The sequence below is a fragment of the Mchenga conophoros genome, linkage group LG6 (assembly GCF_057382185.1).
Source record: "Mchenga conophoros isolate Kocher_MC1m ecotype Shallow Benthic linkage group LG6, M_conophoros_male_GT1.1, whole genome shotgun sequence".
NCBI lineage: Eukaryota > Metazoa > Chordata > Actinopteri > Cichliformes > Cichlidae > Mchenga > Mchenga conophoros.
Window position 1 is genome coordinate 35,657,762 of NC_140531.1, and position 11,465 is coordinate 35,669,226.

The 11,465-nt window shown below is 39.2% G+C and overlaps 1 protein-coding gene across 2 annotated transcripts; it reads right to left on the minus strand.

The window, feature by feature from the left end:
* Positions 1-197: 197 nt before the first annotated feature.
* Positions 198-10,903, minus strand: LOC146573169 (ADP-ribosylation factor-binding protein GGA1-like). Of its 2 annotated transcripts, none has more exons than XM_085277775.1 (17): positions 10,773-10,903; positions 10,016-10,100; positions 8,510-8,585; positions 8,305-8,403; positions 7,885-8,008; positions 6,711-6,811; positions 6,340-6,420; positions 5,720-5,857; positions 5,528-5,609; positions 5,332-5,442; positions 5,067-5,210; positions 4,054-4,097; positions 3,647-3,837; positions 3,272-3,543; positions 2,993-3,162; positions 2,699-2,809; positions 198-1,944 (listed from the first exon to the last, which is right to left on the minus strand). In XM_085277775.1, exons 1-17 carry the CDS (start codon positions 10,819-10,821, stop codon positions 1,834-1,836), a joined length of 1,989 nt encoding a protein of 662 aa, XP_085133901.1. In that variant the 5' UTR covers positions 10,822-10,903; the 3' UTR covers positions 198-1,833. The 2 variants fall into 2 exon arrangements, with proteins under 2 accessions (XP_085133901.1, XP_085133902.1); XM_085277776.1 differs by lacking the exon at positions 10,773-10,903 and adding an exon at positions 10,239-10,257.
* Between the last annotated feature and the right edge of the window lie 562 nt (positions 10,904-11,465).

Consider the following 11,465-nt stretch of genomic DNA (forward strand, 5'->3'; position numbering starts at 1 on the left):
CAACTACCCATAATTGATGAAATCTACCTTATTGACAAACTGCTAGAGCATCAAAACCTGGAGTGTTTATCTTTATTATTGCTTTCTTCCGTTTAATCCCAGATGTTAGCAGTAAAACTGCCTGTAGATAAATTAAAACATCAGATTTATAACATAGAACCATCTTAAAAAGGGAAAATTGCACAGTTTAACATGGGTCAATTTATCAAATTAAATTTAATACATGTACAGCGGAATCAATATTACACAGTGAGTGATTTCTTAAATTGCCTCTTAACAGACTGTGCTCCAATCAACTCAACAGCCGTGGTTATCAGAATAATCCCATGAATTCACTTTTGTGTGTCATTTGTTTCACAAAGTCTTTCCCGGTAAGTATATGAACAAATGAAAACAAAGATCAGATCAGCCATTTGTATACATATATGTACAAAAGGAAAAAGAAAAGGTTTCATCTCAGGCACATGGCAGAATCAAACCAGATGCCAGTGACGTCACCTCAAGACCGGGTCAATCTTTGGGTCAATCAACCATATAAAGGGATAAAAAAAAAAAACGAAAGGACCATGTAGTGTACACGGGAATGATTTCATTTGCCAAATTTAGACACAATAAGTGCATGTAAGATTAACTCAAAATCCTGAGTGTAACATAAGGTGATAAAGTGTCCCAATCTTTTAATAACACAAAAGTGCAGATATTTTTAGAGGCAGCGATTTCATTTGTGGGCCTTTTGACGCAACAGGAGAAAAAGCACCGCTGTAAATAATCTTAAAAAGCAAAAAAGTAAACAATAGTCGGTTCAGTTTCAGGGTCCTGGTATTCTCCATGCTGGCTCACAAATCCAAACTTATTGGTCCAGCTGAACAAAGCAAAGCTTTCCTTCGAGTTTTCAGTCACACCTGTGCTTTTCCTACTATGACCCGCTAACACGGCTGCTGTGAAAACAGGCGCATTCTCACAGCTTTGACACCCACACCAACCATATGTAATACCTCCAAATACATTAAAACTCAGACTATTCTTGAAAAGGAAAAAAATAAATCACATTCCAATTCATCATTGAATTAGTTACTGCATCATTACAGATCGTTATCTTCATACGCTAAACAGCTCTACCCCTTGGCTCAAATGGAAAACGTCTTCGGTGGTGTCATAAGTGGGAGATGAACGTTTGTCTTATTTTCCTCTTCAAGTTTTCATTTAAACTGGAGGCGGTTTGCTAACGCGTTGCACCAAAGCTGTGCTAAATTCCATCATTTGATAAGAAATGAATAAGAAAACAAAGAATATTCTAAATCCCAAAATGTTTTCTGGCTTTTGGTAAGATTGTTTAAAAACCTCACTTGAAACATTCAGCTGACCTAAGTGAGTATGAAGTGACAGATCTGCCATGAACGCTCAAACATCTGCTGAAATGCAGTCTCCGATCGAACATCTCCTTTAACATAAATGTCAGATATGAGCTGTTATTACATGTTAACACTTTGCAGTATGTATACTGGACAAATGCACACATTCAATTTTTAAAACATGTTTTACCAAGAGCCGCTGCACTGAATCATGTCGGCTTTATGTCGCTGCGCTGGACTGATTGTTGGACAGGAAAAGAAAAGCGATCAGCAACAACGCTCGGGAACATGGATATGATCAAAAAAGGACAAAAAGGCTGTGAACCAAGGCACGCGGTGGAAGCTGGTTCCCGCAACTGCTTCCAGAGTTTGAAACCACAGAAGCGTAAAGGTCTCCGGGCCTCAGTCAGCATTGAGGGAAAGCTTCAACCTAAATGTAAAGGAAGCAGCAGATCACATGACAGGATACTGGTCCTTCACACTAAAGGTTTCCCCAAGTGTTTGGAGGTGGGAACTGGTCGACGTCACCAGATTCATCGTGAGATTTGTCCCCCAGGTTGAAAGTTAGTTTGTACCGCAAACGGACTTTCTCCTGTGACGACACAAAAGCAAACAGGTTAACTCATCAGTGATATGCAGTTTCACTCCTATCACTGTTCTTTGCTGCATTTGCACTTTTAGTATACAATCATCAACATTTCTCCTTAAAAGGCATAGTTTATTTTGATCAGATACAGAAGGTGAGCAATATACTGCTGCAAGGAAGGTAAAAAAGAAATATATTTTAGCCACCTAAACACAATGTCAATTAAAGTGTTCCAGTTTTATTTACAGTATTTTCACAGCTTCAGACAAACACCAATTAAGCACAGGGAAGTTCTCTTTAAAGCCACCAGCCTCCTTTAATAACAGTAATTTTACCTGAGAGAACGTGGCAATTGCTGCATTCATCGGTTTGTTTGCGACTTGTGTTTTAAAACGTTAAACAGTAACCCGTGCTCTGAGATAAATGTACATTTTTTGCCAAAAGAGTCTGCCTTTAGAGCAAATAACCGCTTTAGTGTCGTGTTGCAAATGAAAGCTATCAAATTAAATGAAATTATAGCAAATTAAAGCAGTGAAAAATATTCTCAGTACACATAAAGAAACAACACAAGCTTTGCTTCTGTGACAGTAGTCCTGCCTGCTACCTCGAACTGTGGAGGGGCATGCTGACTGATCTACTGTAGATAAAACACTGACGAGTAACTGATAAATGTATAAAATGAATAAAATGCATATTCTGACCAGAGGCGATCTCAAGCAAAGTGCAGTGTATAAACAATGCGGTTGAAGACGTAGATTACCTTGTGAGGGTTCGCTAGCAGTAAAATCTGTGTGATGGCAGCTGGAGACAAGATGGGATTGAAGGCGGGCAGCTCAGTACTGGAGGGAGGCTGAAGCTTGACTTTCATCACCTAGATAATGTACACCCATTGACACATTAAAACCTACATGCTTTCCAGCTGGCTAAAACAACAAAAGCTCTCAAATTAATAACAGAGATTGACTTAATCTCAACAAAGAAGAATTTCTGGATCAAAAGCATGAGACATGGCCATTGCTACCATCAGTACGAATTTCAGGAAACAGGAACCTACTCTGGGCACAGCTGCCTGGAAGCGGATGTTGGTAACAGGAATAGGAGCTGAAGACAGCATGGAGATGATCACCACCAGCACGTCAGGTCGTGATGGAGGGCAGTCGCGGGCAAAGGTGAACAAAACCCGGAGACTGTGCTTATCAAATACAGTGACTGGTAACAAGGTGCCTGAAATAGATTGAAAGAAATCAAAAGAAAGGATTTCAATTTATGTTACCTCCATATTAGCTCACAAAACCTTTCATGACTAAGGCTAACTTTTTGTTCCAGTGCTTACTAGGTTTGATGATTTCCAGAGGCACAGTAACATCAGCTAGAGAGATGCTGTCGTAAGTGTCAGCAGTAGGTAATGAGGCTTTGTCAGTAACTGTGAGTGTAAGATTGGAGAGCAGCACAGCATCAGACTGCTCTGAATGGATGACGGAACTGGCCCCAGGAGCAGTAGCAGAACTAGAGGTGGAGGTGGAAGTCGCAGCAGGTGTGGGCTTTGAGCTGGATTTAGCCTGGAGATCTCGTAAAGGGACTCTTGATTGAGGCTGCAGCTTATCCCTACATGAAAAAGAACAAGGACACATGTTATATGGCAGCTCTGCGCATGTCAAATTCCAACAACAGCACGTTACACTACAAAGGTGATGACAAAAGCACTTACCATTTGACCTGCTGGCTCTCTGGAGGCAGAGACTGCTGCAGCAGTGCCTTTCCCAACAGATCCAGCTCTTCCATGGCTTTAGGAGGAGCAGTAGCCCCCTCTACTGGTGGAGCCCGTGGTTTCTGAACTACAGCTGGTAGCAACACTGAAGCTGGTGCAGATTGAGTAGATACCTCTGTTATATCTGATGACTGAGAGAGAAAAACTGAGTTATTTTAGTGTAAAAGGAGATGAAGATGGCATAAAACAGAAAATTAAACCAGTGGCAGGAATCCACTGTGTAAGATCTTTACATGCTATGATTTATTTAGAACCACAGCTGGGTAACAGTAAAGTAAGTTTAAGATTTTAATAAACATGTCACACAATTTTACTGTGAGCATATTAAGTATCATCTTACTTCGCACCTGAAAAGTGTTCTGAGAGTCACCGTTTTCAGTTACATTCAGTCCTGAGAGAACAGACAACAAAAGTTAGATTACATCCAATTTAAGGTAATTTTTTTTGGAATCACTGAAGCCTTTTTAAAGGAAAAACAAAGAGCACACACTGTATACAGACACAGTCACTGCAACTGAAGACACACACACACAAGGTATGTCCACACTACCCTGCTTTATCATCCTTTTTGTGTTACGTGTAATATAATATACTAAGTAAGAGACTTGGTGCAGAAAGAAGTCAGATTACATATAATGTGCTCTAACTAGAGTCATGCCCTGTTGAACATTTATGAATTTTATGAATCGAAAATGGCGAAATCAATCTTTTACATACACTACAGTCTTATACTGTACTAAGGGAAAGAGACTAGACTTGTGATCTGGCCAGCAACACATTTCTTTTCCGCTAGGTATTAGATCACATTAAAGTGTATAATTTTGTTCAAAATTTATTACAGAACATTGCATTTTATCACAGGTGACTTTTCTCATCTGTTTTTGTAATCTTAAATGAAACTGTAGGATTGTCCTCCTTATAAAGGAGAAAGGAGCAGAAATGCATGATTCTTATTTTTTTTAAAAAGTCTACTTGAAAACAGCCCAATGACCTCTGCTCTGCAGCACTTGGCATGTCAACTGACGTGACTTTCTAACATTAGCTGTAGCCATTATTCACGTTAAATGCAGAAAAACTTGACTCAAATAATGAAAAAAGTTCCAATTGTGCTGCCTAAAAACTAAATGAGCGCTAACAAAAATCTAAAAACTTTATGTTTCACTCTTTCGTATTTTCCTTAATTATGTCTATACACAGGTGTCTCTGGAAAATGAGGTCAGGATCACAGAGGAGGTCTGTCTCTGCAGGATGCTGTGCTTGAATCAGTGGAAAATAAGGCAGAATTGTGCTGAGCAGACTGGGATGTGCTTCCTGGCTTTCTAACTTTTTGTTCACAAACCACATGATTTTTCCTGCTTACCAAGTGACATGAGCTCATCATCCAAGAGGCTCAAGCCCATATTCTGAGTCAGAAGTTGCAGGCTGGAGGAGTCTGTGTTAGACGGTGCGGTGTTGGCTGATATGTTAAGGCCTGTCAGATCCACAAGTGCTGAGCTACTGTTGCCTGATTTGGAAAGAAAATACTCATTTGTGACTCAGAAACTGAGGGAGAATTAGGGTAAACTCAAATAGATGGTAAATAAGACTTTATTGCAATCTTCAGCTGTGACTTTGAAGGCACCCACCTGGTTGTAAAGACGAGTTTATGACATCTTTAGACACATCCTCTCCCTTTACGAGCTGTCGGTACTGATTAATGACCTGCGTCAAACTGTCATTGGCCTGCAAGATATCCGCTGTAAGCAGAAAACTAATCAGTAAGACAAAAATTTTACCCTTTGAGGCCTAATTTTTATCTGTTTGTATAGGTAACAATCTTACCTAAAGCTTCATCATTATCCTCAGTGTCACTCGCTAATCGGAATAGGGTAGGCCTCATCTTCTCACAGCGATTGTAGAGATCCTGCAATAAAAAATACATCATGAAACCCTAAAATCACACACCCGCTGAGCAGTACCAGTGGGAGCACGAGACCTGCAGCAGCTCTTTTTAATGTGCTGCGTCCTACAAACCTTAATGAGCTCCTGGTTGCTCTGGGAACAGCTCTCCTTATTGTAGCCCTCCAGCAGCTGGCTCAGCAGGCTGACGCTCTCCTTCACCTCCTGGATGGCATTCACTCGCTTCGACACTTTCTCCACTCGTTTTTGGTCCTAACGAAACGTTCGGTGAGATCACACAGTGCCCAAGATCAAAAGAAACTTTTGCGGACCTTAATTTTTTCACTCAATCAGGCCATGAAGGACAGATGTAATGATAATAAATAACATCTTATACCTCACGACTAATATTTAATGCCACAAAATATGAAAGTAAAGCAAGTGCACATTTTAAAACCCTATAATTAAGTCATTTAATAATGAATTTAAGTTTTATTTCACCAAAATTCATGCGTGGCATCTGATTGACTGTCATTAATCTTGATCAGTATTAGTTTTTTATTACTCTGCACAGTCATTCTCAATAATTTATTAAAACATTTAAGCCTTGATGTTTGATCATTTCACTAAAGCCATAAATATTAAATGAATACACCATCTCCATAAAAGCTGAAGAAGACCGAGTCAAACAAAGGGACATGTATGTGAGAGCACATGTTGTAAACCTCACGCAGCAAACAAAGCCGATGACTCACCTCTTGGACCATTTCCTTAATGAGCTTGTTTGCTGCTCTTAAATCTTCAGGGTGAGTGCTATTCAACAAGCGGGACAGCGTCTATAAAAACAGGATGAGACAGAAGCAGGAGAGGAAAGGAAAGAGGAAGAGAATTCTTTAAACTGCTGCTCCCCCAGTTTTTCCCAGGAGTTCAACTTTACATCATTTGATGGGAAACAAACTCGTGATGATTCTGTTGGAACAAAGCCCATCCTAGGACAGAAAATGAATGACGGATTTGTTTCTAAAACCTGAAATGTCAACTCGTTGGTGCAGGAATACACATCCATGATTTCACAAGTCTATCGAATGTGATTGGTGCGTCCTGATTACTTGTGTAATATATACACCTTGGATTTCTCCTCATCTTCAAAGATGGCACTTTTGGCTCTGGGTGGAGGGGGTGGGAGGGGCTTGTCAACGGGAAGCACAGGATCCTGCTTGACAATGCCTGGAAAAAACAAGAACACTCATTAACCTTTGAAAAATACAACATCTATTGAGAGGGCCACCTGAGTTTTAAATATCGGTTCTATTTATAAATCACAGATAAAGAATCGCAGTCACCTTGACCTCTGTTTCAACTACGATGCCTGTGATACTACTGCTTTAATACTCTACACCCATTAAATAATTTTAAATGAGTCTTCAAATACATAAAAAAAAAAAAAAAACTACAAAAAACAAGTTTAATACTAATATAATCCAGGAATTTATGACAGCTGTTGGAGGGGAAAGTCTGTTTCTGCAATCAGACTGGGTTCAGATGACCATGACTAAGGACATCGGTCTCATGCTTGTGCTAGAAAGGAGAACTGACACATTCTCCCTACTAATCAAAAAGAATGGGGAACCAAAAAATACATTAACACTAAAAAAGGGGGGAACTAAAAACATCCATAAAACATGTACGATGAACTAATGTGCAACCACGGAGAACAATAGACTGTTAAAGGGGGCCTATTATTTTTCATTCTTCAAACAGGTGGAGTAGCTTTGCATGATTAACAGTTCAAAATAATGACATTTTATGTTATGCTGGACCTCAATACAGCCCTATGTCCTCTACCTTTAGGCCCACCTTCCCTTCAAACTTTTTCTGGTATTCCACACGTCAGAAACCAAAAGAATCCATCGACCCACAAGCCACATTTTTTTAAAACATGATTAAAACTAGAATTAAAGTCAAATAACAGTCAGAATCATAAGAAAACACTTATTTGTTCTCAAGAAAAGGATCTTTAATTCAGCCTAATTTTACTCTTTGCAATCTGCAGTTTGAGAAACACTGCACCTTTTTCCTGACTGGCTGCCTCTCACAAACAAAAGGCCTGAACAGCAGACAGGAAGGGCTGCTGTGACAACCATTATTAAAGACATCTGTGTCACCAACATCATACAGCATCAAGACAAGAAAAATACGGTTGAATCTGAGCTTTCACATAAGTTCATTATTTTAAACTTTGTAGAAGTCATTTGTCTTGATGGTTACACATAGAACTCTAAAACATCAGGAGAGCTCACCCTGTTTTTTCAGCATCTGATATGCTTCCAATATCTTGGTCTCATCTGGGAGTCTCACCGTCCAGCTGTAAATCATCTCTAAGACCTTCTTCTTCACTGCCTCTGGAGCTCGGGCTCCTAAATACTACAAAGAGAGGGGGAATGGGTATTAACTACTGCTAAAGAAAAACAGACTTATTCTTTCACAAATGAAAATGAAATTGGGTCAGAAGAAAGTACTTATTTGGTACAAGATTTAATATTAAAACCTTATCCAGGCTGTGTTTTCAAACAAACTGTAAACTAAATACAGCTCAATCTTTTGTGAGATTCATCAAATAGCTGTCATTTTCAGTAGTTATACTAAACTATAAAAACCTTCACATGGATCTTTGGTTACAGCCAAACTGGTGAGGCAAAACATAGAACAACAGTCGTTACCTTTGGTGAAACCACTTTGATTAGCTCATTGAGAAAGCGAAACTTCCCCACTTCACTATGAAATCGCTTTCCACAGTTCTTCATGCACGTCTCAAGAACCTGTGTTCAAAGGTTGTTGGTTTTACATTTGCACAGACATGCAGAGTTTAACATGACATCCTACAGACCTTTGCACTTGTTGATGCTGTGTGCAGGACGATCTTACCGTTAGCGCTTGCATCGCCTCCCACTCCTGAGGAGACTGAATTTTATGTGCCAGAAGTCTGGTTGCAAGCTGAGGCCTGAGAAAACAAACAAAAAGGTTTCACTACAGTGACAGACTTAGGAGGTTGTACAACACCTTAATTTAAATTTTTAGTGATATACTAAGTATAAAATTCTGGTTTTAAACACTACCAATTTTTTGAACCAACATCTGCCACTGGCATCAGCAAATTTACAGTACTGTGGAAATCTCTTGAGCCACCTCGTGTCTTTACACTTTCCTTCCAAGGAGGAAGATTTCAGTGTCATTTTTTAAAAAAGTGATCTTGAGCAGTAGTTCTTCAGGCTTTCTAAAGGTCTTTCTTTGGACATTCGGCTGCTTTTTCATTCATTTTCAGTTCAGTCCTCATACCTGAACATTTTCAGGGATGTTTTTTGTCACTTTATACTGATTTATGAATTCATGCATTAAAAAGGCACCCGACTGAGGGAATAAGCCATTCTTAAGGAAAGGAAACAAGTAGAAAAGGCTGAGGTATGCCAAATCACACAAGAACTGGACTGAAAAGCCTGTGACAACAAAGAGCAATGAATCCAAATGTAAAAGTTTTGGTTCAAATCAATACATAGAAGGTCAGGACAGCGGTACAACAGTGAGTGTTTACAGGGATCTATAATACGCAGTGGAGGCTTTGTCATGGTTTGGGGCTGCATTTATAGATCTTGTAATTATGAACACAGAAAACTATTGTCAGATTTTTATCCAACACACAGTACAATTTAGAAAGCATCTGATCAACAGTATGCCAATAATCCCAACACACTGCTAATGCAGTAAAAGCCTTCCTGGATAAAAAGAGAAAAAACAAACCCAAAAAACACACATACTATGGAAAACTATCATGGAATAGTCTGCCCAGATGCCAGACCTCAACATTATTGATGCAACGTGGGATTATCTTTACAGGGAACATCCAAAGAAGAGGCATTGAATGTTCTTCAAAAAGCATGGAGAGCTGTTCCTGATAACTAAAGAAGAGCAACAGTATCTCTCTTCTTTAGTCATCAAGCCTGTATAGAAGAATAAAGGTGGTCACTTTCAACCACGTTGGAATTCTACGAACTTTGTTTTTTTTTTTCTCTTGTATATTGCATTTCCATTTATTTCTGCATATTTTAATAACTCCCTACACCCGCTTCCCATTTTCCTGCCAAATATAAAGAAATTAGGGGTGGCTCAAGACTTCCGAAGTGCTCCAAGTAAAATTATTTAAAGCCAATATAGACATTTCACCATTAAATCCCTGCATCCCTAAAATTAATTAAAAATGTCACAAACAAGCAAACTGTTAAAAAATGCATTACAATCCTTTAAATCAATACTACTCTAAAAAACTGAAAGCAAAGGGACACAAGTTGTCAGGATGATAATGTCAACCGCTGGTACACCACGTTAGTCTCCATTTCAGTGTGAAATTGTGAACCAAAGGAATCATCATCGACTCACCCTTCCGGTTCATTTTCGAGCTGATCACAGAATCCCTTTATTGAGTCCCAGTCAATTTCCTTATTCAGAGGATTGGTGGCCTTATCTGTGTAAAATTGAAAACAAACAAACATATCCTCAACTTGCTTTAAATGCTTGGCGTGTTTTTGAATTTCAGACCTGAAAACTGGGACAGAACCACTTTAAATCGGATTGTTATTTGTAGATCTGAAGGCGGTCAAACCTGTCGCTTTACACCTGACTCTGTGCAGCAGCTGTGGCCTGTGAGCGTGTGCAATATGTAAATCAGCTCTCTTGCTTGGAGCAGATGAAGAGGGTGGCTCGCTTTTGGAGACGTGTGTCAGATTATAGCCCAGGTGTGACAGGTTTCCTGCTAAACTTGGTCCTCAAGGAAACAACCAGAAGCTAACTAGTTGCTTGATTTTTAGCCTTCAGCTGAGCGTTGCTGACACCTTTAAATTTAAATGTCACCTTTCTGTAGTATCACTGAGCTAAAGCGGACAACAGTAAACTACCTTTAAACTCATAATGAAGCAACTATGAAACCGTATATAACTGTTGGAGTTTGTTCCTCATCGCCAGCTGCACTTTTTAATTTAATGGCTTTCGCTGACTCCTCTCTGCTCCCGGGGGAGGAAGCTATAAGCGTCAGCGAAAAATTCACAATGACTAAATATGTCGATGTACCTCAGGGGCATTTCGGTTATCTATCCACGTTCAAAACCTAATCGAGTATTGTAATAAATTGCTAACTTACTGATGCGAGACTGCAGACTGGCCTCATCTGGAGGCGCCGCCGCCGCCATCTTTCAAGAATTCTAAACAAGAAGCAAGCTATCGCGAGACTTTTGTAACATATCGCGCGAATAGCGAAACATTTCAAGGGCTTTGAGAAGATCTCATCAAACAGCGGTGGGAAAGATACTACAGCTCAGCTGAACTCAGATCATTAACAACTAATTTTATTATTGGCGATTAATAAAGTTTTCGGATTCTGGTGGTGAAAAAACATGTGCCAAACACAAATCCATTTATCTAATTGACTGTGATAACAATTTCATATTTTCATATTCTTTTCCCTACACAGGTTCGAGGACGTTCCAGGTGAACACGCGCGGTGAGTTACAGCCAGCGAGGAGTCACGCAGTTTTTGCGTGCATGTCTGTGCTCGTGGACATTTGTGAGCAGAAACACTTATTATTAAATTATGCACTTACACTCAGAGTTAGAAATGAAATATTTGTATTAGAGGGAAGGAGTATAACAAACTATAAATTAAGCTAATTTGCACGTTTTTATTCTGCTTTTCTAATCAAAAAATTGTTAATGCAAGAAAAATATCCAAATATTAACAGGAAAATCTCAAACCAAACTCTTACCACCCCTCTGTAAAATCAATATTTAATATCAATGACTTACATGAAATACAGTTAAGTAATAAAATGAAAGA